The 27,446-nt window shown below is 35.0% G+C and overlaps 1 protein-coding gene across 4 annotated transcripts in view; it reads right to left on the bottom strand.

The window, feature by feature from the left end:
• The window catches only part of HDAC9 (histone deacetylase 9), a 1,028,404-nt gene continuing 1,003,172 nt past the window's right edge, over positions 2,215 to 27,446 (bottom strand). For all 4 annotated transcript variants that reach the window (XM_021102473.1, XM_021102476.1, XM_021102494.1 and 1 more), the window contains one exon: positions 2,215 to 8,317. In XM_021102473.1, the coding sequence (XP_020958132.1) occupies positions 8,278 to 8,317 (40 nt within the window). In that variant the 3' untranslated portion in view covers positions 2,215 to 8,277. The remainder of the gene's footprint in view (positions 8,318 to 27,446) is intronic.

Genomic DNA, 27,446 nt, shown 5'->3' with positions numbered 1-27,446 from the left:
ATTAACCAACACACTAAGTCATATCTACTCTCTTAATAGATCTTTGCCCAAATCTTTCTGTAAATATATGTAATTTAGACATATTTCTTGAATATATTCTATGTCTGCCTCCATGTTATAATTCTGTGGAGTAAAAGGTCACATTTTTTAAAGGCTTAGTGTCATATAATTCTAAACTCAAATCTGTGGTAAAATTTCTCTTGCAGTTATGTAAGAATTCTTTCATTTCTTTTATATAGTTATATTACCCTTTTTCTTGCTATTCTCCATGATATTATGATAACAATACTGAGTATGTGACATTCAGTGAATGTTGATTACATTGAATAAAATAGTTTGGATAGCAGTAAATTTTAAAGCCTTTTTTTCTGGCATTTAAGCCTCAATTTCCTCATCTATTAATTTATTCTCCTCACAAGAATGTTTTCAGATTTAAATTAGAACTCAGGGTTGAATGTTTAATAACTGTTAATATTTTTATTTTTAGAATAAATAACTAAAACAAATGTTTAGCAAAGGATAAAAATGTAAAATAATGCACTAAAAATATGCATTCTTAAAAGAAACAAGCAAATTGAACATGGACATAATCTTTACATTCATTGAAATTTTCTTAAATATGTAATTGCTATTGATGATTTTATTACATCATTAAATTGATTTACTTCATGACATTTTAAATGTTTAAATCATTTTTCTTTCTTGAAAGATTTCAGGGGAAAAGCAAAATATATATGTGGGAATATATCAGAATTTAAATGTACTGTTTAAGCTTTAAATAATGGAATAGTGGCTTTTTTAGATACACCAAGAACTTCAAATTTGACTTGATTCAAGATAAAAGCAATCTTTATTTTATCTCCAATTTTCTAAAGATTTAAAAAGGGGACTTCATTCATCCTTTTCCCTGAAGTTTGTTTCCCTATCCTTATGCCATTTGAAAGAATAGCTGTCAGTCTTTTTCAAAGTACTTAGTGGGATATGTGGGGAATGATCCATTTGTGGTCAACTGGGAGGACCACAGAAAATTGATACCGATGTTAATGTTACAAAGCTGAGGAGTAATTACAATAGTTGAAAGTATTTTGACATAAATAATTCTAAAAGTGTTAGGTGGTGGAAGAAATTCTTTAGACCTCTATTTTGTGTATCAATCACTTAAAAAAAAAACACTAAGACATTCATTCTTATTTTTCACTTATACCCCACTTTTTCAACTGCTATCATTTCACTGTGAAAACTTAAGAAACAAAGAACCATGAAGTAACAGTTGCCATTTGACAAATCTGATTAAACCAAAGGTGTTTACCATTGAAACTGACCCTCCCCACCCACTCCATCTCAAGTTTGCTTTCTCTTAGACAAAATATTACTATCTTTTCCCAGAAGGAATCCAAATCAGTGTCCATTTGAAACAGTTATGTTTTAGATTGTTAAACATTGCAGGGGGTTATAAAATACAAAAGTAAGTATTAGTCTTGGAATAGATTTCAAAAGTTTTTGGAATATGTATTCCAAAGACATTTTAGAGTTCTTGGCTAGATTAAAGAAAGATGTTGAAATAGGGAAAAAGGAACTGTTTTGTAACTTGTACTTACTGTACAAATCTAGCTGCAATTACCAGATCCATTTAAAATAATAATTTAATAAAATCCTAAGGTTAGCAGAGAATGAGCACACAGTCTATTCTGAAGGTTAGTCATAGTTTTATAGTTATGCTTTCACTAGGCCATTTTGATATACTATGTTTGCCATTTGGAGAGAGGACAGACTTTAGAGCTAACTAGATGTAGGTAAGGATTTAATCCTCTTACCATCTACAACTATGGATAAGTAAATGAGATAGCCTTATCTTTGCTTCATGCTCTCTTTCTGTAAATGGAAGTAATAATACATGATGTAGGGGTCATATGAGGAATAATGTACAGTGCTCATAGAGTAACAGGCACATAACAGCACAGTAACAGATGCTTAATCAGTGTTAGCTATTATTATTTATCCTGACCAGAAATTTACATTCAAACAGCAACTGTTTCAACTGACTTTTCCTTTTTTTGTGAATTCTCACGAGTAAACTTTTAATTTTTTGAAAGTGGAATAGTATATGTCACAGTAATTTATAAGTAGTATAATATCTATTCAAATATTTGTCAAATATCTAGTATTCAGAGTCTAATGCTAGGCACTAAAGAGGTAGAGAAATAACACTTTTATTTCAAATAGCTTTTATTCACACTAGGACTAGAGGAAAATCTAATTTAGTAGAAAACACAAAACAAAAGAAGATCTCTCATACTCTTTGAAAGAGAATTATGACAGTAACAACATCAACAATAATTTGGAACACATCATTGAATTTTCCATTTAATATTTTCAAATACAAAAAAAAAAGGAATCAGAAAGAAGGTGAACAGTCCATGAGCATGTTCAACAATGGTATTGTTATTAGTATTAATCTTTTATTAGATAATTATTTTTTCACATCTGGGAAAACATCACTGGCAGCACAATTTTAAGAAAAGAAGTTTGGCAACATGTATTTTTCTCAGCAGCTCCGGAGGACAGATTTTGGTGAATGCTAGCCAAAAAAATTAAGGGCAAAACCACTGGTGCACAGAGGACAACAAACTGATCTTATTACAGAAACAGATATCAGACCACAGTATAAAAGACATTTTAATTTTTTTACACTAAGCCAGGAACTCCAGCTTATCAGCATATACATCTGCAAGCCTGGTCTAGAGTGTTTAATTGCAAGAGTGATAAATAACTATTTCCTGCCCCCTCTGCCTACCTTATTTAAAAACATCAGGTTATTGGCTTTAAAATGACACAAACTGCCAGGGCTACAATCTACAAAATGATCAGTCACTTTTAACAGCATGCTTGTTATGCCCAGCAACCACTGAAAGGACAGTTTCATATGACCTAGATATCCTGGAGATAGACACTGACATTGCTTATCTAGAAAGAATTTAAGATGCTACAATTTAGGAAGAGAATATGGAGAATTTTTTTTTTTTATCTAGAAGTAATCTTTGCAAACCCAAGGAAGAGCTATTCTTCCTCAGATTTTAGAATTCTTAATCCTTGTGTTTTTAAAAATTCAATCCGTTTCTATTCAATTTTAAGTTAATGAAAGCAATAGCCAGAAATTGTTGCAAGGTCTCTATCAAATGTCCTAAAATGCCAGCTCCAAGAAAGGGCACCACAGTGAGCCTAAAGAACATGACCACAATGTTCCACAAAACATTTGACCCTCATTTTATTTGATGTTCCAACATTTGCCTTTAATGTGCCTAAGGCCCAAACGGAAAAATAAAAGGACTCCAGTTTTCTTTGAAAGGTCTGGAAATATCTTACTTCCAAATTATATTGATAGAAATTTTCTTTTTTTGCCACTTTTTTTCTTCATGTTGGAGTTTATGCTTGTGAGTTTCACTCATGAAACATCATCCAAAGGGCAAAAATAATATATGTACAATCTTCTCTATGTAATAACTAGCACAACACAAATAGGTAGTAGCAAGGACAGAACAGTAGAAAATTATATTTGAGACAAAGAGAAAAATTCCATATTAATAAAACAAATGCCAGCTCCAAAACTGTAGACTGAAACACAATAACTCGATTTATCCTTTAAGAATAGTAAAAAAGTGGTTCTTAAAAAGGAAGAGATAAAAAGTAAGATAAAGTGTACCTACTAGAGTGTTTATACAAAATGGCACAAAACCTAGTGTTGTCTTAGAAAATAAGTTGCCAAGGTTCTTTCTACTTAGGAAATAAAATAGAGATTTAAGAAATTATTGATAGTTTAGATATGGCAATTTGGTATTGGAAGTTGGACAAAGGAAGGAGAGAAGAGGGGAAAGGAAATTATTGGTTAGAAAGATTGGCACTATACAGTGAATTCACCACGTACTTGCTAAATATTCCAGTTTGAGAATTAAGATGGTTTGAGAAATTGTTACAACCCTTTACTCTATCATTGAGGTCAAGTCAGAGCAGCCACAAATCAACAGTATAAGGTTTAGACCCAGCTATTTTCAGGATATTAATAACTGACTCAGTTGTAGAATAAACCATTACATAAAAACCTGCCAGGTGTAGCATAGAAAAAACAAAACTGCAGTTGATTTGGAGAAACCAAGTTCTGCAGTCCTGTGTGAGTTCCATGTTCATGTAAAAATTTTATATCCTGGTCACATGACGATCAGGCTGTGCTTCATGAAGCATCTCATGGAGTAAAAGCAAGTTGTTAGGAGGTAAGGGGTATATACGACCAGGAAAAGAAGCCACACAGAGGCACTTACATGATGGTATTGATGAAGATGTAATACTCATGATACTTCATTCAAAAGGTGGTAAATACTACAAAATACTGCTGGAGATCAAAATATAATTGTGTCCTTTGGGAACACAAGATATATTTGATGATGATCATGACCATGCTGATGATCAGTTGTGAAGACAGCAATAAAATGCCTTCATTTCTTAGCGTACATCATCTGGTTTTCATTTCTTTTGGAGGTGAGTATGCCCTCTTTATGGAATGGTTGAACAGGCATGTTGTTTCCTACTTCTTTTTTTGTTTGTTTTCCTTATTTTCTCATAAAGTCAAGTGATTTCATTCCTGAAGCAGGAAAAGAATGTTTAGATGCTGCTAGAAACGACAATGTCAGCCTCTTGAGAGAGTGGTTATTTCAAGGTCAGAATGAATCACTTTTATGATAGAAACCCTTGGCTTTTGTGTGTGTGTGTGTGGCTATTAAGTGTGTAATACTTTCATTGAGGCAAATTGAGTGTAAACTTTTAAAAGATAAATAGTAAAAAATATTTAAATAAATTGTCCTAAACATAAATTCTACATAAAAAATAAGTATAAAAGTGCTGATTGAAGAGAAATTTTCTACCAGAACTTCCACATGATTATTTTATTTTACTTACATATGAAGTCTGTAAAGAAACCTGGGAAATCCACAAAACTTTAGGCATGACCTTCAGAAAAACAAAACAAAAACCCCACAAAATGCTAGTACCAAATTGTTGCAAGAGACCTGCCCTTTAGTTTCTGAGATATTCCTGTGAGATGTCCTGCTGTCAAATCCACCATGTTGTCTGTGAGGTGGGTGAGAATTTTGCAAAGGGTTGTAGTCAAAACTGAAGGCAAGATTTCAGTTGCTACAATTGGTAATGGAAATGTGACTTATAATTTTTAACAAGTATCTTTTCTCCAGAAACTGATTTCTGTCTTTGCTAATGATGTTGTAATTTTGTTAAAATATTTAAATATTTCATCTCAAATCATTCTTCTCATATACAAAGCAATGATTAAATAGCCTCTATTAACAGCTGAGGTCCATTTTACTTGTTATTTAATACAATCCTAGTATATAACTGAGAAAATTAATTTTATTACATTTGCTTTTTTGTACCTATTAGCAAATCTTACTAATAGATTTCTCAAAAAACTTTATTTTTATTCATTATATTTGAGTTATTATGAGAATGTGAGAAAACCTATGTGATTATTCTTCAGAGCATGGATCAGGAAGAGAGATATTAATGATAATGCTTAGAGAGGAGTTCTTGAAACAGCCTCATATTGGGAACTATTGTGAGCAATAAAAATTAAATGTATAAGTGGCGAAAACTATACCAAGTGAAACTACCCTTTCCAAAAGTGCTGTTTTATTTCAAAGTAAGTGTTGATATTCTCCAAAAGCCTCCATTCTGTCCCTGAGGGCTACACTATATCTTGTAATGGTGTAATCAAAAAGCACTGGCATTCTGTTCTTACAACTACATTCAGCTGTGATTAATCCTCTCCATAGTTTATCTGCCTCTCCATATATCCTAAAGACTCTAACTGCAACCAATTGGGTACCATATCACATGGAAGGATGTGTGATTAACTCATTAATGTGTCATGTTTTAAAGCTAAATAACCATGGAGATGTCCTAGTGATTTGGCTTTATCAGATTGATGGCTGTGCCTAAGTATGCAGTAAAGTTACTGTAGGAAACTTCAATAAATTAGTATGTGCATTATACTGTTTCATTTTCTTATTTGAAATCTAAAAAATATCTGGGAGGACTGAGAGTAATAATAGAGATTTGTAATTATGAAGTTGATTTTAAAAGTCACAATTATGTTTCCAATTACAATATAATTTTCCTTGTGAAGGGGGGAGGTGTCTTTTATTTAAGCCTTTGGTTTTCTTTAAATTTCCTCAAGCAATTACAGCAAAAATAGCAAGAGCTAGCAAATATGATTGGCACAAATTTCTCTAAAAAATCATGAAAAAATTCATGACTATTGTGAATCTAAATTGACCTTACCCTTATGCAATGAAAGTAATTTTTAACTAATACTGAGTTACATTCCATTTCAGATTTCTTATTTCAAAGGGTGTCTCAAATTTCTAAGATGTTAAACCAAGTATTGAGCCATTTTTGTATATGTAATAAAAGTCTTTAAAATTAAAATGGTAATCCTAAAAAAACCAAATGCATGAAAAATATGGTCTGACTGTATAACAAAAGGGAGTTATATAATTCTACTTGAGTGAAATCTTTCATCTTTGATTTACAGGTTGGAGTCCTCTTTAACTAAAACCATATTGTTCCATATCTTTCATATCATGGCCTTCCCTAAAACCTTGTTTTAATTAAGGTTTCTTTCAGATTTCAGAATAAAAGCATGACAATCTTCACTTATGGCTTTAATATATCCTTTGAGTTAGGAAAATATATAAAAAGAAACATCAACTCTTTTGAAAGCATTGTCAGATATTAAATACTGCGAGGTATTCTACATCAATGTCTGTAGGTGTTTGAGTTACGCATTGAAATAGACTTTGGGGAGGTAGGGGGAATAACCTACTTAGATTTAGTAAGTTGCTTTTAGACTCAGAAATAAATGTCCTTTATGTTTAGCCTTTGACACTAAGGCAACATGTGTGAAGGTTAAGTTCATGTTGTTGTTCTTTTCACATGAAGGCACAACTTCAAGGTTAACTCAATTCAAGGTGACTTCAAATAGGCAATGCCTCCATTAACACATTTCAAAGATCTAGAAAATTCAGTAATATTATTTAAGCCATATTCACCTCACTGGTTTTACAGCTAAAAGAACACATCAGTCCAAGCAACTGTGTTAACCTGGGAAGTAAAAAAAATAAACTAAATACTCAAAACTCCTGAGTAATTAAGGAGATTATGGGTAATCCTAATCTTTTTTTATAAGAAGGAAGGATGAAAGGCAAGAAGAAAGGAAGTGATGGAAGGCAGAAAAATAAAAGTGAGGGAATAAATTCTTGATAGATTCGTAACAAATTAAGATGGCCTTTGAAAAGTTACGCAGTTTTCAAAGGCGCTGAAAATGCTCCGTGGAACAAATGCTCACAGCTACTGTCGTCAGAGCAAGGGATGTATGAGGGGGAGGGGGACCTCATTGTGAATCAATTGTGAGTCTCCTGTGTGTGAGAACACAGGGATGTTAGGGAAACAGGGTAATTTTTCTCAAAAAATGTGATACAAAATATTGCACCATTACAGACAATGTGTGAGGTTCCTTTGGCATTTTACTTTGAGATATAGCATGGTTTATTCCCCTGAAAAAAGCCTCATCCCGGTTCCTCCATCTCGAACTCTTACTAGAAAGAGTTGAACCATGTGTTAAAACAAAGGCAAAAAACAAAACAAGAAAAAAAACCCTCGATCTGTCAGGAATTGCTATCCGTTCATAGTTGAAAGCCTGTCCTGTAAACAATTTAAGACTGTTTGATGAAAAGTTACCCAATAAAAAAAAAAAAAAAAAAAAAAAAAAAAAAAAAAAAACTGATAAGAATATCAGGAATGAGTATTTCTCAGCTTTTGCCCCAAATTTCGCTGGCTGTCATAGCATATGTAATTAACAGTATCTAGTGCTGTATTGGATGTTTCTAGTTCTAACTGGGCCTGGGAGTGGGTCCCCAGCATATAAAAAGTCCGCTGGAAGCAGTTTCTTCCAATCGTGGTTTACTGTAACTTTAGAATCACAGCGGTTACTTTTAAGGAATCTTTAATGCCCTTTCAAGTCCATCCAAAGAACAAGTGAAGCTGCTGTTCGGAATTTCGTGCCCAGTGTTTATGTTCCATCGAATCTCTGCCACCCAGGCAGCAGACAAGACATATCTGAGGGTGCTGGGGTGGGGGTGGGGGGTTACACAATGATGTCACACACAGGAAATATCAAGGATAGGGAGGCTGGTGGTGGTGGTAGGGCTTGGCACTTCACAAGACTGGCTCCTCTTCCATAGGCTCACCAACAGTTCTGTAAAAATAAACAGGCAATCAGAATACAGCATAAGAGTACACAATGACATTGTAGATTTTCATGCATAATCAAAGCTGATTTTTCAGCTCTCTGTGATGTTTATTTGTGTTATTCGGTTATCCATAAATAGAGTTTCTTTCCTAGGAAGTATAAACAAATGTCAAGTGGAAAAACAATTTCGATCCAAGCAATCATTGGAAATGTTCCTGTTTATATTAAAACATGTCAGAATATTTTATAACTCTAGATTCCAAAATGTACATGTTTTGTGTCTAGCACAGTCAAATAATTTATTGAAAAAATTAACTATGATATTTTATTTTTGGAGCAATTGCCGTGATTTCCTATGGAACCAGTTTGCTAACGAGAGCAAGGGACCCAGCTAGCTTCTGGAGGAGACTCACCAGGGCTCTGGTTTTTGCTTCTGTTCTTTCATAACTGGATTGGCTGCCTGCCGGAGGCATTTCAAATCAAATTCTGAATTTGATTAGCAAATCGCTGCTACAGACCCAACGTTTTTACAAGAAATGCACTATGGTAGTGTGTAAATAGTTTTTATTCGGCATCATCTGTGGGGTGTTCTGCTCCGGCAAAACCAAAACTAATTGCTCGAAAATTTATACTTGAGATTTAGCCTTAATTTAGTAACACTCTGAGGGTGTTTTAAGGCAAACTTTTAGAATGATTTTTAATTTAGTCAAAGGATAAATTGTAGCAGGAATCTAAATACATGAGGTCGCTGGATTGCTGAGAGAAGAACGCTGGGATTTGAGATGCCGGGAGAACTGAGTACAAGCCTTGAGCTCTGCCATTTGCTAATGTTGCAACTGCTAATGTTATAACTATACTTCTGTGAAGCTGTGGTTTCATGTTTAAACTGTGAGAGAAAAGAAGTTCCATACAGAATTAGTGAAGGTTAAAAAAATAAAGGAGGTAAACTGACTTGTAAATAACACACACTATGAGACATTAGTTAATTAATACTTTGATCTGTCCCTTCAACATCTTCCAAATTTGGAAGGTACAAAGAATATTGTTAGGTCTTAGTTACATTATGCTTTATGCCTATGGTACCAGATGAAAACATAGCATTTGGATTATAGTTTTCTCTGGGCAGTGGAATAATAGGTAGGTGGCGTTAATTTTCTTTTGTATAGTTTTTGTTTGTTTTTGCTTTTTGCTTTTTTGGTCTGCACCTGTGGCATATGGAGGTTCCCAGGCTAGGGGTCAATCGGGGAGCTGTGGCTGCTGGCCTACACCACAGCCGTAGCAACACAGAATGTGAGCTGCGTCTGTGTCTTACACCACAGCCCACGACAATGCTGTATCCTCAACCCAGGCCAGGGATCAAACCTGCGTCCTCATGGATGCTAGTCAGATTTGTTAACCACTGAGGCACAACGGGAACTCCCTCTTTGACAGCAACTCCCTCTTTTGCATATTGTTTATCTACTCAGCAGTATTCTATAATGAATTTTTTTCCTATTAGAACAAATTGCTATGTTTAAAACACTGTTGTTTATGACTACATAATTTAACCATGTTATTTTATTGATTTCAAAAATAAGATTTCTTTGTACGTATAAAGTAGTTGCTATTTTAATTTAACATTTTTATAATAAATTAAAAACATTGGAAGAAAGATTTTGTCCATGGAATGATAATAAAAAATATTTTAATGCATCCTCTTAAGAATGAGAAAGATTAGGGATTCATTATTTCACGTTACTAAAAAGAGAGAGTTCCACATGACTGTGTGGAATACTTAAAAAAAAATTGGTTATAGTCTTTCCAAGAAAGCATACTGGATAAGAAAGTTGTGAGAAAGCATTTAGAGCTGCTACATGAGATAAAAGCTATTTAAATGAGTCATACTCTATTACAATCTTTCTAAACTAAAATTAGCAGCATTCTTGAAAGAAAATTTTTAAATTAAGGAAAACATTTAAGTAACTAAACTAATTTATATGTAAACATGCAGACTTATTTACATTTGGCAATACATGGATTAGACAGGTGTAGAATCTTCAAACTAGATACTCTGATGGACACTGAATTTTCCTTTTTCTTTTTTTCCCAAACTTTATTGAGATACAACTGACATAACATTGTGTAAGTTTAAGGCCATGTGGTGATTTGGTACACATATATATTATGAAATGTTTACCACAATAATAAATCCTTCACCTCCCATAATTACAGATTGTGTCATTGTGAAGAGAACAATTAAGACTTATGCTCATAGAAAATTTGGAAGGTACAAAGAATATTGTTAGGTCTAGTTACATTATGCTTTATATTAGATCCCCAGAACCTATTTATTTTATAACTGGCAGCTTGCACCATTTGACCATCATCGTTCCCTTTCCTCTACCTCCAAGCCACTGGTAACTATCAGTCTACCATTCTATGAATTCAACATCATTTTTTTCCAGCTGTATTGATAAATAATTGACATACCTCACTGCATAAGTTTAAGCTGCACAGCATGATAGTTTGATGTACATGTATTGTGAAATAATAACCACAGCAGGTCTAGTTAACATCCATCATCTCACACAGAGTTTAATGTTTTTAGATTTAATATTTAGGTGAGATCATACAGTATCTCTCTTATATCACCTAGCATAATGCTCTCAAGGTTCACTCATGTTGCACCTTTTTTTTTTTTTTTTTTTTTTTTTTTGCTATTTCTTTGGGCTGCTCCCATGGCATATGGAGGTTCCCAGGCTAGGGGTCAAATAAGAGCTGTAGCCACCGGCCTATGCCAGAGACACAGCAACACAGGATCCGAGCCATGTCTGCAACCTACACCACAGCTCACAGCAACGCCGGATCGTTAACCCACTGAGCAAGGGCAGGGACCGAACCCGCAACCTCATGGTTCCTAGTCGGATTCCTTAACCACTGCGCCACAATGGGAACTCCCACCTTTTTTTTTTAATAGCTGAATAATATTTTCTTGTTTGTAGAAATCACATTTTCTTTATTGACTCATCTATCACTGGACACTTAGGTTGCTTCCTTGTCTTGGATGTTGTAAATAACGCTGCAGAGAACATGAGAGTGCAGGTATCTCTTCAGGATAGTGATTTTGATTCCTTTGGATATATACCCATATGTGGGATTACTGGATCACATGGTAGTTCTACTTTTAGTTTCTTGAGGAACTTCCATACTGTTTTCCATAGCAGTTTCATCAATTTACATTCCCATCAGCAGTGCACAAGAGGTCACTTTCTTCATGACCTAATTTATTGCATCTTTTTTTTTTTTCTTTTTAGGGCTACACCTGCATCATATGGAAATTCCCAGGATAGGGGTTGAACTGGAGCTGCAGCTGAGGCCTGTGCCACAGCCATGGCAACACCAGATCCAAGCTTCATCTGTGACCTACACCACAGCTTGTGGCAATGCCAGATCCTTAACCCACTGAGTGAGACCAGGGATCGAACCCACATCTTCATGGACATTTTGTTGGGTTCTTAACCCACTGAGCCACAACAGGGATTCCTATCTCTTTTCTTTTTGATGTTAACCATTTTAGCAGATGGAAAGTGATATCTCAATGTGATTTTGCTTTGCAATTCCCTGATTAGTGATGTTGAGCACCTTCCCATGCACCTGTTGTCTATTTGTATGTCTTATTTAGAAAATACATTTTCTGGTCCTTTCCTTTTTTAAACATTGAGTTAATTAACTTATTTAATATTATTGAAGTATATGAGCTCAATATATAATTTTGATATTAACCCCTTATCAGATAGATGGTTTGCAAATATTTTCTCTTATTTCATTAACTGCTTTTTTTATGTTTCTGATTCTTTGGGCTGTGCAAAAGTTTTAGTTTGATGTCATTGCACTTGTTTATTTTATGCTTCCGTTGCCTTTTCTTTTGTTGCTATGTCCCGAAGACTTGTAAATACCAAAATCAAGGAGCTTTTTTCCCTTTGTTTTCTTCTAAGAATTTTATAGTTTCAGGCCTTACATTTAAGTTCCTAATCCATTTTCACGTAATTTTTGTGAGTAGTATAAGGTAGAGGGTCCAATTTCCTTCCTTGTGTGTGAGTAATTGTCCAGTTTTCCCAATATTATTTATCAAAGAGATTACCGTTTGCCCATTGTGTATTCTTGACCTCCTTGTCAAATATTAACTATGTATGTGAAGGTTTATTTCTGGGCTCTCACTTATTGTTGTCTGTTGTTGTCTGTTTGTTGTTTTTTTTATTAATGCCAGTGCCATACTCTTTTGATTACTATAGCTTTGTAATAGTATTTGAACTCAGGATGTGTGAAGCCTCCAGCTTTGTTCTTTCTCAAGATACCTGTGCTTATTCAGGGTCTTTTGTTATCCTATTGAATTTTAGGATTGGTTTTACTATTTCTGTGAAAAATGCCATTACAATTTTTATAGGAATTGCATTGATGACTACTGATTTTGAATAGTATGGATCTATTGATGATTATTGATCATAGTTGATGACTGTTGATGGCTTTAAGTAGTATGGATGTTTTAACAATAACTTTTCTGATACATGGATTATCTTTCCATTTATTTGTGTCTTCAATTTCTTTCATCAGAGCTTACTGTTTTTTTGGAGTATAAATCTTATTTTGTGTCCTAAAACTGTACTGAATTCATTTATTAGTACTGAGGTGGGCTTTTTTGTTTGTTTGGTTGGTTTTTTTGTTTGTTTGTTTGTTTGGAAGAGTCCTTAGGATTTTTATATACAAGATCATGTCAAAAAACCCTTGTCTTGTTTTTGATCTTAGAAGGAAAGCTTTCAACTTTTCACTACCGAGTATGATGTTTACCTGTGGGTTTGTTATATATGGCCTATATTATGTTGAAGTATGACCCTTTTATACCCAATTTTGTTGACAGTTTTTATTATGAAAGAATGTTGAATTTTGTTAACTGCTTCTTATGTATATATTGAGAGGATAATATGACTTTTATCTCTCATTCCATTAATGCATTGTATCACATTAATTGATTTGCACCTGTTGAAGCATCCTTGCACCCCAGGGATAAATCCCATTTGATCAAGGTGTATGATCCTTTTAATTTTCTATTGAAATTGGTTTGCTAGTATTTTTTGAGGATTATTGTATCTATGTTCATCAGAGATATTGGCCTATAGTTTCCTTGTGGTATCTTTATCTAGCTCTGGTATGAGAGTCATGGCTGCATAAAATATATTTAGAAGCGAAATACTTCCCTAAATGAGTAAATCAGAGATTCAGATACAAATGACCAGAAGAGGGGATTGTCACCTACCCCAAGGCCATAGATAACTAGAATTCTGGGTCCTGGGTGAGTCTGGGAGGTGGAACGTTTATGAAAGGCAGCTGTGATAGGTGGTGTCTGTCAGATATTAGCTTCTGGGTGGGCTCTGCTCCCTTCTCGGGTTCTTGGTGGGGAGGAAGAGCAGGCTTTCTTTTTTTCAATGAGTTTGAGAAGAACTGGTATTAATTCTTCTTTAAATGTTTGGAAGAATTCACCAGTGAAACCATCTGGACTTGGGCTTCTCTTTTTTGGGAGGTTTAGTGTTACTGTTTCAGTTTCCTGACTCATTATTTGTCTGTTCAGATTTTATACTTTTTTATGATTCAGTCTTGATTCTAGGGACTTACCCACTTCTAGGAGATTGTCTAGTTTGTAGGCATATAACTATTCATCGTAGTTTCTTACGATGCTTTGTATTTATGTGGTATCAGCTGTAATGTTTCCTCTTTCATTTGTAATTTTATTTATCTGAGTCCTCTCTTTTCTTGGTAAGTCTATCTAAATTTTGTAAATTTTGTACATTTAAAAAATCATTTTAAAAAATCAGTGCTTAGTTATGTCAGTTTTTTCTATCATTCTCCATTTTATTTATTTCTGCCCTGATTTTCATTATCTTTTTTCTCGTGCTAACTTTGGGATTCATTTGTCATTTTCTAGTTCCTTAAGATGTAAAGTTAGATTGTTTGAGGTTTTTGTTTTTTTAACATAGACAATTATTGCCATAAATTTGCCTTTTAGCACTGCTTGTGCTGCATTCCATAAGTTTTGTTATGTTGTGTGTCTGTTTGTTTCAAGATAATTTTCAATTTTCTTTAATTTCATCTTTGATCCATTAGTTGTATAGGAAAGTGTTTAATTTCAATGTACTTGTGAATTTTCCAGTTTTCCTCCTGTTATTGATTTCTAGTTTCACACCATTGTAGTCATAAAAGATGAGTATGATCTGAATCTTTTCAAATTTACTAATAATACTTGTTCTGTGACCTAACATATGACATATCCTGGAGAATGTTCCATGTGTACTTGAAAGAAGTATGTATATTCCTCCTGTTGCCTGGAATGTTCTATATAAATAAATATATATACATATATATCTGTTAGATCCCTTTGATATGAAGTATAGAGCCAGTCCAATGTTTCCTTATTGATTTTCTGCCTGGATAATATATCCATTGTACAGCTTATGCTATTGAAGTCCCATACTATTATTATATTGTTATTTATGATTGTTTTTAGATATGTTAGTATTTGCTTAATGCACTCAGGTGCTCTGATATTGGGTGCATATATATTTAAAATTACTATATCCTCTTAACGAATTGATCTCTTGATCACTATTTAATGGCTTGTCTCCTATTACAGATTTAGACTTAAAAGTCTATTTTTTTCTAAGTACAGCTACCCTTGCTCTCTTTTGGTTTCCATTTGCATAGAATATTGTTTTCTATCCCTTTACTTTGAGCCTACATGTGTCCTTAAAACTAAAGTAAGTCTTTTACAAGTAGTATATAATTGGGGCTTTTTAAAAAAAATCCATTCAGCCACTGTATGATTTTTGAATGGAGAATCTATTTAAAATAATTATTGATAGTTAACAACTTACTATTGCCATCTTGTTAATTTTTTTATGGCTATTTATACTTTGTTCCTTTCTTCTTCTCTTGATGTCTTCCTTTTGAATTGATTTTTCATAGTTGTATACGTCTATTTATCTTGTGTGTATCTGCTTACTTGAAATAGTTTTTTTTTTTTTTTTTTGGTCTTTTTTAGGGCCACACCCACAGCATATGAAAGTTCCCAGGCTAGGGGTTGAATCAGAGCTGCAGCTGCCAGCCTATGCCATAGCCACAATAATGCCAGATCCAAGCCACATCTGTGACATACACTGTAGCTTGTAGCAACACCAGATACTTTAACCCACTGAGTGAGACCAGGGACCAAACCCATATCCTCTTGTATACCAGTCAGATTCTTAACCTACTGAGTCACAATGGGAACTCCCTGAAACACCTTATAGATATAACAGTTTAATTTCAACCTGATAACAAGTTAACTTTGATTGCATAAAAAACTACCTTTTTACTCCTTCTCTCTATAGTTTGTTTTTGATGTCATGATTTACATCTTTTTATGGTATCCTTGAGCATCATTTTATCTCTAGCTATTTTAAATAATTTTGTCTTTTAACTTTTATTCAAGAGTATTTAACACATCACCATATTATAGTATTCTGAATCTGACTATATATGTTTATCAGTGTGTTGCATATTTTCATATGCTTTCATGTTAATAATTACCATACTTCCTTTTTAGGTTAGAGAAGTTTTTTCCAGCACTTCTTGTAAGGAAGTTCTTGTGGCGATGAACTACCTCAGGTTTTTTTTATTGTTTGGGAAAGTCTTTATTTTGCCTTCATTTCTAAAGGACAACTTTGCCAGGTAAAGTATTCTGGTTGGCAGTTTTTTTCTTCCAGCACTTACTCTTTCCTGACCTACAAGTTTTTTTGCTGAGAAATCCGTTGATAGGTTTATGAGGGTTCATTTGTATGAGAGAATATTTTTCTCTTGTTGCTTTTTTTTGTAATGGCTTACCCCATGGCATATATAAGTTCCCAAGCAAGGCACTGAATCTAAGCTTCAGCTATGGAAATGCTGGATCATTCAACTGACTGTGCTGGGCCAGGGATCAAACCAGCACCTCCTCAGTGACCAAGCTGCTGTAGTCAGGTACTTAAACTACTGCAACACAGTGGGAACTCCTCTTGTTGCTTTTAAAATTCTCTTTGTATCTGATTTTTGACAATTTTATTATGAGTCTTAGAAAAGATCACAGTGGATTGAGATTTGGGGCAGACCTATTTGCTTCATGAACTTGAATGTCCTAATCTTTCCTCAGGTTTGGGAAGTCTTAAATCATTATTACTTTAAATAAGCTTTCTTTCCCTTTTTCCCTCTCTTCCCCTCCTGGAACTCCAATAATTAATATGTCATTAATGCCAGATCCAAGCCACATCTGTGACATACACTGTAGCTTGTAGCAACACCAGATACTTTAACCCACTGATACTTTAATCAAAAAGCATATAGTAGTTGAGTGGATTTTAAAAAAACAAGCCCCAATTATATGTTGCTTATAAAAGACTTACTTATTTTTAAGGACACACAGGCATTCTACATGCCCTTTAAATTTTTTTTTCTCCTCTGATTGAAAATTTCAAATAATTTTTCTTTTTTTCTTTTTTTTTATAATATGACTGTGTTTTATTTTAATTTTTAAAAATTACAGTTGACTTAAAATGTTGTGCCAATTTCTTTTTTTTTTTTTATTTTCCCACTGTACAGCAAGGGGATCAAGTTATCCTTACATGTACACATTACAATTACATTTCTTTTCCCCACCCTTTGTTCTGTTGCAACATGAGTATCTAGACAAAGTTCTCAATGCTATTCAGCAGGATCTCCTTGTAAATCTATTCTAAGTTGTGTCTGATAAGCCCAAGCTCCCGATCCCTCCCACTCCCTCCCTCTCCCATCAGGCAGCCACAAGTCTATTTTCCAAGTATATGATTTTCTTTTCTGAGGAGATGTTCATTTGTGCTGAATATTAGATTCCAGTTATAAGTGATAGCATATGGTATTTGTCTTTGTCTTTCTGACTCATTTCACTCAGTATGAGATTCTCTAGTTCCATTCATGTTGCTGCAAATGGCATTATGGCATTCTTTTTTATGGCTGAGTAGTATTCCATTATGTATATATACCACGTCTTCCTAATCCAATCATCTGTCGATGGACGTTTGGGTTGTTTCCATGTCCTGGCTATTGTGAATAGGGCTGCAATGAACATGCGGGTGCACGTGTCTCTTTTAAGTAGAGTTTTGTCCGGATAGATGCCCAAGAGTTGGATTGAGGGGTCATATGGAAGTTCTATGTATAGATTTCTAAGGTATCTCCAAACTGTTCTCCATAGTGGCTGTACCAGTTTACATTCCCACCAACAGTGCAGGAGGGTTCCCTTTTCTCCACAGCCCCTCCAGCACTTGTTATTTGTGGATTTATTAATGATGGCCATTCTGACTGGTGTGAGGTGGTATCTCATGGTAGTTCAAATGATTTTTCTTGAAGTTCATTGATTCTTTCTTCTCTTGGTCCAGTCTGATGCTTAACTCTGCATTAAAATCTTTAGTTATTGTATTCTAAAGATACAAAGTTTCTGTTTGCTACTTGCTTGTTTTCTTTCTCTTAAAATTTTTCTCATATGATCCTCCATAACGTTCCATCACAGGTGACTAGACATTGTTCTCTGTGCTATGTAGCAGGATTTCATTGCTTATCCACTCCAAATGCTACAGTTTGCATCTCCTAAGCCCAAACTCCCAGTCCACCCCACTCCCTCCTCCTCCCCCTTGGTAACCACAAGTCTGTTCTCCATGAACATGAATTTCTTTCTTTTCTGTAGAAAGGTTAATTTGTGCCAAATATTAGATTCCAGATATAAATGATATCATATGGTATTTGTCTTTTGCTTTCTGAATTACTTAACTTAGTATGAGAATCTCTCATTCCATCCATGTTGCTGCAAATGGCATTATTTTGTTCTTTTTTATGGCTGAGTAGCATTCTATTGTATATATGTACCACATCTCCTTAATCCATTCATCTGTCAATGGATATTTGGTTGTTTCCACATCTTGGTTATTGGGAATAGTGCTGCTATGAATACAGGGATGCAAGTATCTTTTTGAATTATAGTTTTGTCTCAATACATATCCAGGAGTGAGATTGCTGGATCACGTGTGTTTTTAGGAATTTGAAAATACAGGAATTTAAAAATAACCTTTTCAGCATTTATTATTTGTACTTATTAATGATGGACATTCTGACTGGTGTGAAGTGGTACCCTGTTGTAGTTTTGATTTGCATTTCTCTAATAATTAGCATTGTTGAGCATTTTTTTATGTGCCTGTTGGCCATCTGCATGTCTTTTTTGGAAAAAATGTCTATTCAGGGATTCTGCCCATTTTTCACTTGGGTTGTTTTTCTGCTGTTGGGTTGTATGTGTTGTCTGTATATTTTAGAGATTAAGTCCTTGTCAGTTGCATTGTTTGAAACTATTTTGTCCCATTCTTTAGGATGCCTTTTTGTTTTCTTTATGGTTTTCTTTGCAGTGCAAAGTAAGTTGGCTTTGCCTTCCTCAGTCCAGCTGCTGTACTTTTCTCTGTGGCTTTCAGGTTCCTCCATCTCAGCTGATCTCCCCATCAGTTAGGTGGCTTTCCAGGGTGTGGGTTCCCTTCCTCTTTCACAGCTCCCTCTCATGAGTGCTTGTCCCATCCTGATTCCTTTCTCTCTCTCTCTCTTTTTTCCCTTTTGTTCTACCCAGTTATGTGGAGAGTTTCTTGCCCTTTTTGGAGGCTTAAGGTCTTCTGCCAGTATTCAGTAGATGTTATGTGCGAATTATACTACATGTAGTTTTTTTTTTTTTGATGTTTTTGTGGGAGAAGGTGAGCACCACATCTTACTCCTCTGCCATCTCAATCCTGCCTTCTTTCTTGAGCATCCCATTTGTTATAATATTGTTTTACTGTTTTGTTTTTCTTTTTTATTTTTTTGGTTAAGTTGTTTATTGGTGTTCTCTGAGCATCTTTAAGACAACTATTTCTAATTATTTTTCTGGCAATTCACATTATCTTCATTTCTTGGGGGTCATTTACTAGAAGTTCACTGTGTTCCTTTGGTAGTATTAGTTTTCCCTGACTCTTCATGATCCCTATGGTTCTGGGTCTGGGGCAGGGGGCATAATATCTTATTGGCTCAGGCCTCTCAGGTTCACAGTACTGACAGCTGTGTGGTCCTTGGTGAGTACTATGGGGAGCTCTGGAGTAACTGCAAGGGCTTTTGGTGTTTAAAGCATCTTCTTCAGGTACAGCAGGTAGAGAACCAGGGTAGGCCACTGTAGTGGCTGGAACCAGTGGTTCACACACTTGACTGTAGGGCCAGCTTTAGGTGCCTGTGTAGTGTAAGGGGTTAGTTTCAGACACACATGTAGTGGCAAGGGCCAGATCCAGTAGCAAGTCCAACTGTAGGTACCAAATAATCTCCAGGGGTACTGGATCTTGGCATGCATATTGAGATTGTAGGGTTTTTCCATGGGCATGTGGCAGTGGAGGATGTCAGGGTACAAGCACATAGCTGGAGGACCTAACTGAACAGCCCAGTGGTGCAAGCCAGTGACAGGAGTCATGGGCCCATAGCAGCTTTAGATGCCCTGGCTATAGGAGCACATTTCTGTGGCTGGAGGGTCTCACTATAGACATAAGCATGGCATTAGAGGTTTGTGATGTGAGTCAGGCCCAGGGTGTGCAGGTACACAGTTGGAGGAGTTCAGGCCAGTAACAGCAATATAGGGCTGAATCTCAGCCCACCGTCATTTATGAGGCTGGTGGCTGTTAGCATAGACTTCCATGATTGCAGGGTATTGTCACAGGTGCACACATAGCAGTGGAAGCTGCTTATTGGAATGAGGCTGGCAGTATGGAGGTGCATAGCTGGAGGGGATAGGACTAGCACCAAATGCATGCATGGTGGTGGAGGTCAGCTGTATGGTCTAAGTTGGCATCTTGCACATGTGCAGCCACAGAGGCTGAGGCTGGCCACCAGAATGGGTCCCAGACTGCATGTTTTTGGGGGAAGGAGTGAGGATGGACTCAGGAAATTAGTTATTATGAACGTAAGAAACACTGCTTTTGTTGAAACGGGACATGTAGGTACATTATAAAGCTTTCCGTCAGATGCTTCTCTTCCCTTTCATCCCTTTATAATCATTTCCTATTAACCACTCTTTGGGAAAATAGTCCATTTATTGCTCCCCACATTTTAATGAAACAAATAACCAGTCAAATCTCTGTGTCTTACAACACAGAAACAGTGTTAGTAGCATAGCAAGTTTGACAGTATCATGGATTTCAAGGTAGATGCCCTGTGTTTAGGTTTACAGCACTACCACTTTCTAAAATTTAACTCAGCAAATCAGTGTCTCTGAATTCTCAATTTTCTCTTTAAAATTGAAATAATATTCCCTGACCTGCTCTCTGGGTTGTGAGAATCAAATGAGTTAATTTAAGAGAACATGCTTTATACACTGTTAAGTGCTAATTATAGGGTAATTGTATTACTTATATCTGTCATTGTGATTTACAGAATCATCCTTCTCATAGCTCTTAATGGATGTAGTGTTATCTTTATCTCTCTCCCTAGGTAAATGTTAGATGTGTACATAATTTTTAAGTTAATTTTTATCTTACCATTTTCACAAAACAATTACAAAGTGATCTGGTTAGGGATGACCCTTCAATGGCTGTTTTTTTTTTTAATTAGTCAGTAAATTTTATTACATTTATAGTTGTACAATGATCACCACAACCCAATTTTATAGCATTTCCATCCCAAACCTCCAGCACATTCCCCCATCCCTCAAGCTGTCTCATTTGGAAACCGTAAGTTTTTCAAAGTCTGTGAGTCAGTATCTGTTTTGCAAAGAAGTTCATTGTATCATTTCTTTAGATTCCACATGTAAGTGACAGCATATGATGTTGGTGTCTCACAGTCTAACTTCACTTAGCATGATAATTTCTAGGTCCATCCGTGTTGCCGCAAATGCTGTTACTTCTCTCCTTTTAATGGCTAATATTCTATTTTGTATATGTACCATGTCTTCTTTCTCCACTTCTGTCGATGGACGTTTAGGTTGTTTCCATGTTTTGGCTATTGTATAGAGTACTGCGGTGAACATTGGAGTACACGTATTCCTTTGAGTACTGGTTTTCTCTGGATAGATGCACAGGAGTGGGATTGCTGAATCAAATGGTAATTCTATTTTTAGTTTTCTGAGGAATCTCCATATTGTTTTCCCCAGTGGTTGCACAATTTACATTCCCACCAACAGTGTAATAGGGTTCCCTTTCCTCCATATCCATTCCACCATTTATTGTTTGTAGATTTTTTGATGATGGCCATTCTGGCTGGTGTAAGGTGACACCTCATAGTGGTTTTGATTTGCATTTCTCTAATAATGAGTGATGTTGAACATCTTTTCATGTGTTTTTTGGCCATCTGTATGTCTTCTTTGGAGAATTGTCTGTTTAGACCTTCTGCCCACTTTTTGAGGGGATTGTTTGTTTTTTTGGTATTGAGCTGCAGGAGCTGTTTATAAATTTTGGAGATTAATCCCTTGTCAGTCAATTCATTTGCAAAGATTTTCTCCCATTCTGTTGGTTGTCTTTTCTTTTTGTTTAGGGTTTCTTTTGTCATCCAGAAACTTTTAAGTTTAATTAAGTCCCATTTGTTTATTTTTGTTTTTATTGTCATTATTCTAGGAGGTAGATCTGGGAAGACACTGCTATGGTTTATGTCAGAGAGTGTTTGGCTTATGTTTTCCTCTCAGAGTTTTATAGTATCTGGTCTTATATTTAGGTCTTTAATACATTTCGAGTCTATTTTTGTGTATGGTGTTAGGGAGAGTTCTAATTTCATTCTTTTAGATGTGGCTGTCCAGTTTTCCCAGCACCACTTATTGAAGGGTCTGTTGCCTTCTCTGTCATAGATTAGTTGACTGTAGGTGCATGGGTTTAATTCTGGGCTTAATTCTATCCTGTTCCACTGATCTATATTTCTGTCTTTGTGATGACACAGTTTTGATGACTATAACTTTGTAGTGTAGTCTGAAGTCAGGGACCCTGATTCCTCCAGCTCCATTTTTCTTTCTCAGGATGGCTTTGGCGATTCTGGGTCTTTTGTGCGTCCAAACTTTAAAATATTTTGTTCTAGTTCTGTGAAAAATGTCCTTGGTAGTTTGATAGGGATTGCATTGAATCTGTAGATTGCCTTGGGTAGTATAGTCATTTTGACAATATTGACTCTTCCAATCCAAGAGCATGGTATGTGTTTCCATCTGTTTGTGTCATCTTTGATTTCTTTCATCAGCATCTTAAAGTTTTCAGAGTACAGGTCTTTTGTCTCTTTAGGTAGGTTTATTCCTAAGTATTTTATTCTTTTTGATGCAATGGTAAATGGTATTGTTTCCCTAATTTCTCTTTCTGACCTTTCATTGTTAGTATATAGAAATGCAGTTGATTTCTATGTATTAATTTCATATCCTGCGACTTGGCCAAATTCATCGATGAGCTCTAACAGTTTTCTAGTAGCTTCTTTAGGATTTTTTAGATAAAATAAAATAGTGATAGTTTTACTTCTTCCTGTCCAATTTGGATTTATCTCTTTTTCTCTGATTGCCATGGCTAGGACTTCCAAAACTATGTTGAATAGTAGTGGCAGGAGCAGACATCCTGTCTTGTTCCTGATCTCAGTAGGAATTATTTTAGCTTTTCACCATTGACAATGATGTTAGCTCTGGGTTTGTCATATATGGCCTTTATTATCTTGAGATAGGTTCCCTCTATGCCCACTTTCTGAAGGGTTTTTATCACATATGGGTGTTGGATTTTGTCAAAGGCTTTTTGTGCATCTATTGAAAGGATCATATGGTTTTTATTCTTTAGTTTGTTAATGTAGTATATCACACTGATTGATTTTTGGATATTGAAGAATCCTTGCATCCCTGGGATAAATCCCTCTTGATCATGATGTACAACCCTTTTAATGTATTGTTGGAGTCAATTTGTTGGTATTGTGTTGAGGATTTTTCCATGTATGTTCTTCAGTGAAATTGGCCTGTAATTTTCTTTTTTTGTGGTATCTTTGGTTTTGGTATCAGTGTGATGGTGGCCTCATAGAATGAGTTTGGGAGTGTTCCTTTCTCTGCAATTTTTTGGAATAGTTTCAGAAGGATAGGTGTTAATTCTTCTCTAAATGTTTGATAGAATTTGCCTGTGAAGCCATTTGGTCCTGGACTTTTGTTTGTTGGAAGTTTTTTAATCACAGTTTCAGTTTCAGTACTTGTTACTGGTCCATTCATCTTTTCTATTTCATCTTGGTTTGTCTTGGAGCATTGCACTTTTCTAAGAATTTGTTCGTTTTTTCTAGATTTTCCATTTTACTGGCATACAGTTGCATGTAGTAGTCTCTTATGACCCTTTGTATTTCTGTGATGTCCATTGTAACTTCTCTGTTTTCATTTCTAATTTTATTGACTTGAGTCCTCTATTTTTGTTGATGAATTGGGGTAAGAGTTTATCAATTTTGACGATCCTTTGTAAGAACCAATTTTAATTTTTTTGATCTTTTCTATGGTTTTCTTTGTTTCTATTTCATTTATTTCTGCTCTTCTGCTATAATTTCTTCCCTTCTGCTAACTTTAGGTCTTGTCTGTTCTTCTCTCTCTAGCTGCTTTAGATGTAAAGTTAGGTTGTTTATTTGAGCTTTTTCTTGTTCCCTGAGGTAGGACTGTATTGCTATAAACTTCTCTTTTAGAACTGCTTTTGATGCATTCCATAGGTTTTGGAGTGTTGTATCTTTGTTGTCATTTCTTCTAGGTATTTTTTAATTTCCTCTTTGATTTCTTCAGTGATCCATTGGTTGTTTAGTAGCATGTTTCCATGTGTTTGTGTTTTTTGCAGTTTTTTCTTGTTGTTGATTTCCAATCACTTAGTGCTGTGGACAGAAAATATGGATATGATTTCAATTTTCTTAAAGTTATTGAGGCTTGATTTGTGGCCCAGAATGTGATTAATTCTAGAGAATGTTCTGTGTGCACTTGAGAAGAATGTGTATTCTGCTGCTTTTGGATGGAATGTCCTATAAAGATCTATTAAGTCCATCTGATCTAATGCTTCATTTAAGGCCTGTGTTTCCTTGTTGATTTTCTATCTGGATGATCTGTCCATTGCTAAGTGGGGTGTTAAATTCCCCCACTATTATTGTGTTATTGTCAATTTCTCCTTTTAAGGTTGTTAGCACTTGCCTTATATATTGAGGTGATCCTATGTTGGGTATATATATATTTACAATTGTTATATCTTCTTCTTGGATTAATCCTTCAGTCATTATGTAAAGTCCTTCCTTGTCTCTTATAATATTCTTTATTTTAAGGTCTATTTTTTTCTGATATGAGTATTGCTAACCCAGCTTTCTTTTGATTCCATCAATCAAAAGAATATTTTCTTCCATCCTCTCACTTTCAATTTGTATGTGTCCCTATAAGTGAAGTGGATCTCTTGAAGACAGCATATTTATGGATCTTGTTTTTGTATCCATTCAGCTAGTCTATGTCTTTAATCCATTTACATTTAAGGTAATTATTGATATGTATGTTCTTATTGCCATTTTATTAACTGTTTTGGATTTGTTTTTGTTGCTCTTTCTTCTTCACTTCTTCTCTGTTCTGTCCTCTTGTGGTTTGATGACTATCTTTAGTGTTGTATTTGAGTTGATTTTTCTTATTCACATGTGTATCAATTACAGATTTTTGATTTGCAGTTACCCTGAAATTTTGATATAGGAGTCTATATACATATGAGATTGTTTTAATTTGTTGGTCTGTTAATTGCAAGTGCATCTCCAGTGTCCTGCATTTGTACCCTCCTCTTCTAACAATTTCTGATTTTGGTAGCATATTTGTGCATGTATGATTTCATACCTTGACTTTATATTCCTTTACTGGTGAGCCTTGTCATTTGTGGTATTTTTGTTTCTAGTTGTGGCCTTTTCTGTGTAAAGAAGTTCCTTTAGTATTTTTTGTAAAGCTGATTTAGTGTTGCTGAATTCTCTCAACTTTTGCTTATCTGTAAAGCTTTTGATTTCTCCTTCAAATCTGAATGAGAGCCTTGATGAGTAAAGTAATCTTGGTTGGAGAGTTTTTCCTTTCATCACTTGAAGTATGTCATGCCACTCCCTTCTAGCCTGCAGAGTTTCTGTTGAAAAATCTGCCCATAACCTTATTGGGGTTCCCTTGTATGTTATTTGTTTCTTTTCCCTAGCTGCTTTCAGGATTTTCTCTTTGTCTTTAATTTTGGTTAGTTTGATTAATATGTGTCTCAGTGTACTCCTCTTTGGGTTTATTTTATATGGTACTCGTTGTGCTTCCTGGATTTGAGTGAGTGAGTGCTTCTTTGCTCATGTTAGAAAAGTTTTTGGCTATTATCTCTCTGAATAACTTCTCTGTCCCTTTCTCTCTTCTCCTTCTGGCACCCATATAATAAGGATGTTGGTGTGTTGAACCTTGTCCCAGAGTTCTCTTAGACTGTTTTCATTTCTTTTCAGTTTTTTTTCTCTTTTCTGTTCTGCAACCATGATTTCCACTAGTCTGTCCTCCACCTTGCTTATTCGTTCTTCTGCCTCCTGTATTCTGCTGTTGGTTGCTTCTAATGCAGTTTTTTATTTCAGTTATTGTTTGCATCTCTGCTTGCTTAGGTTTTAAATCTTGTATTTCTTTGCTCAGTGTTTGCTGTAAATTATCCATCTTTGCCTCCAGTTTATTTCCAATGTCTTGCATTATCGTCAGCATCATCAGTCTAGTCTTTTTCCTGGAGGCTGATAATCTCCATATCACCTAGCTGTTTTTGTTTTTTTTTTCTTATTCCCTTATCTGATTTATAGTTCTCTGCCATTTCATTTTTATAGGTTTTGGTGTGGTTTCCCTGTTGCAGTCAACAGAGTTGTAACCTCTCTTGTGATGACTGTTCCCCATTGTTGCTGACGTTCTTCAATGGCTGTTTCAGGTGAGAGAGTGAGAAGCAGTACTCTGGAAATGTGAGTGCTCCCTAATTCAATCATGTCTGAACACATACCAAGTTTATCTTGATTAACAAAAGCACAGTTATGAAAAGGGATGGGTAAAGGGGAGAGATAAATCTTTACATATTTAGATTTAATTCCATTTGCAGTTAGGTGAGGTGCAGACATAGGAAGGTCAGGAATATGTGTAAAATAAAACCTTCACAGATAATTTTCAGTACAATAGTTCAGCTGATTGAAAGACACAAAATTCTATTACAGCAAGCCAATTTCACAGTGAACATACATGGTGCTCTAACAATGAAGGGCAATATTTTATATTAATGATATATCAGTTCAGTCCAGCAGTCATATTAGTTAAGATAATTTGTAAAAATAAAAAGAATTTAATTTGAGATAGATATAGCATAAAATTAAATTTCTGTACTTTCACTTAAATGGGTATTTATTCTCTTATGATTTTTGAGACATTATTGATTTATATTGATAATTTTACTATTTTTTGGCTATACTCATGAATTGTGGAAGTTCTAGGGCCAGGGATCAAATATGTGCCACAGTAGTGACAACACCGGATCCTTAACCTGTTGAGCCACCAGGGAACTCCAAGTAATGTTATTTTTTAAGGTAGATTTCTTTTTGGTTTATTTAATCCCTATACTCTCTTCTTCCTCCATGGGAAGCAATCTAATGCCTGTTACGTATGTTATTCTGTTTATAGGATGTTTGTTAAAGTTATATATTATTTTACATAAATTTTATTTTTATATACGCATGTATCATTTCTGTTGCTTTACTTTATCACCAGTACTGTATTTATTACATAAGCATAACTGTATAAAGTTATGTATGTAGTCTCTAGCTGCTGAGTACTACATGACATCTCCTCCATAGTTCACACTACATTTTAACTATTTGTTCATCCAATAATGGACACTGGGTTTGACACATCCTACTCTACCCACCATGAAAAAGCTATAGTGAACTTCTACCTACATGTACTCTAATGACCCTAGATGAAAATGTTTTCATTATACATTCCCAGGAGCAAGATTACCAGGTCTTAAGTTTCATATATAGTAAATGACAGTAAACTGCTTTCCAGAATGCTGCCATAGTTTACCTTCTCAGAGCTGTGACAACTCCAAAG

The sequence above is a fragment of the Sus scrofa genome, chromosome 9 (genome assembly GCF_000003025.6).
Source record: "Sus scrofa isolate TJ Tabasco breed Duroc chromosome 9, Sscrofa11.1, whole genome shotgun sequence".
Classification (NCBI taxonomy): Eukaryota; Metazoa; Chordata; class Mammalia; order Artiodactyla; family Suidae; genus Sus; species Sus scrofa.
Note: the sequence above shows the minus strand (reverse complement) of the source record. Positions and strands in the feature narration are given on the sequence as shown.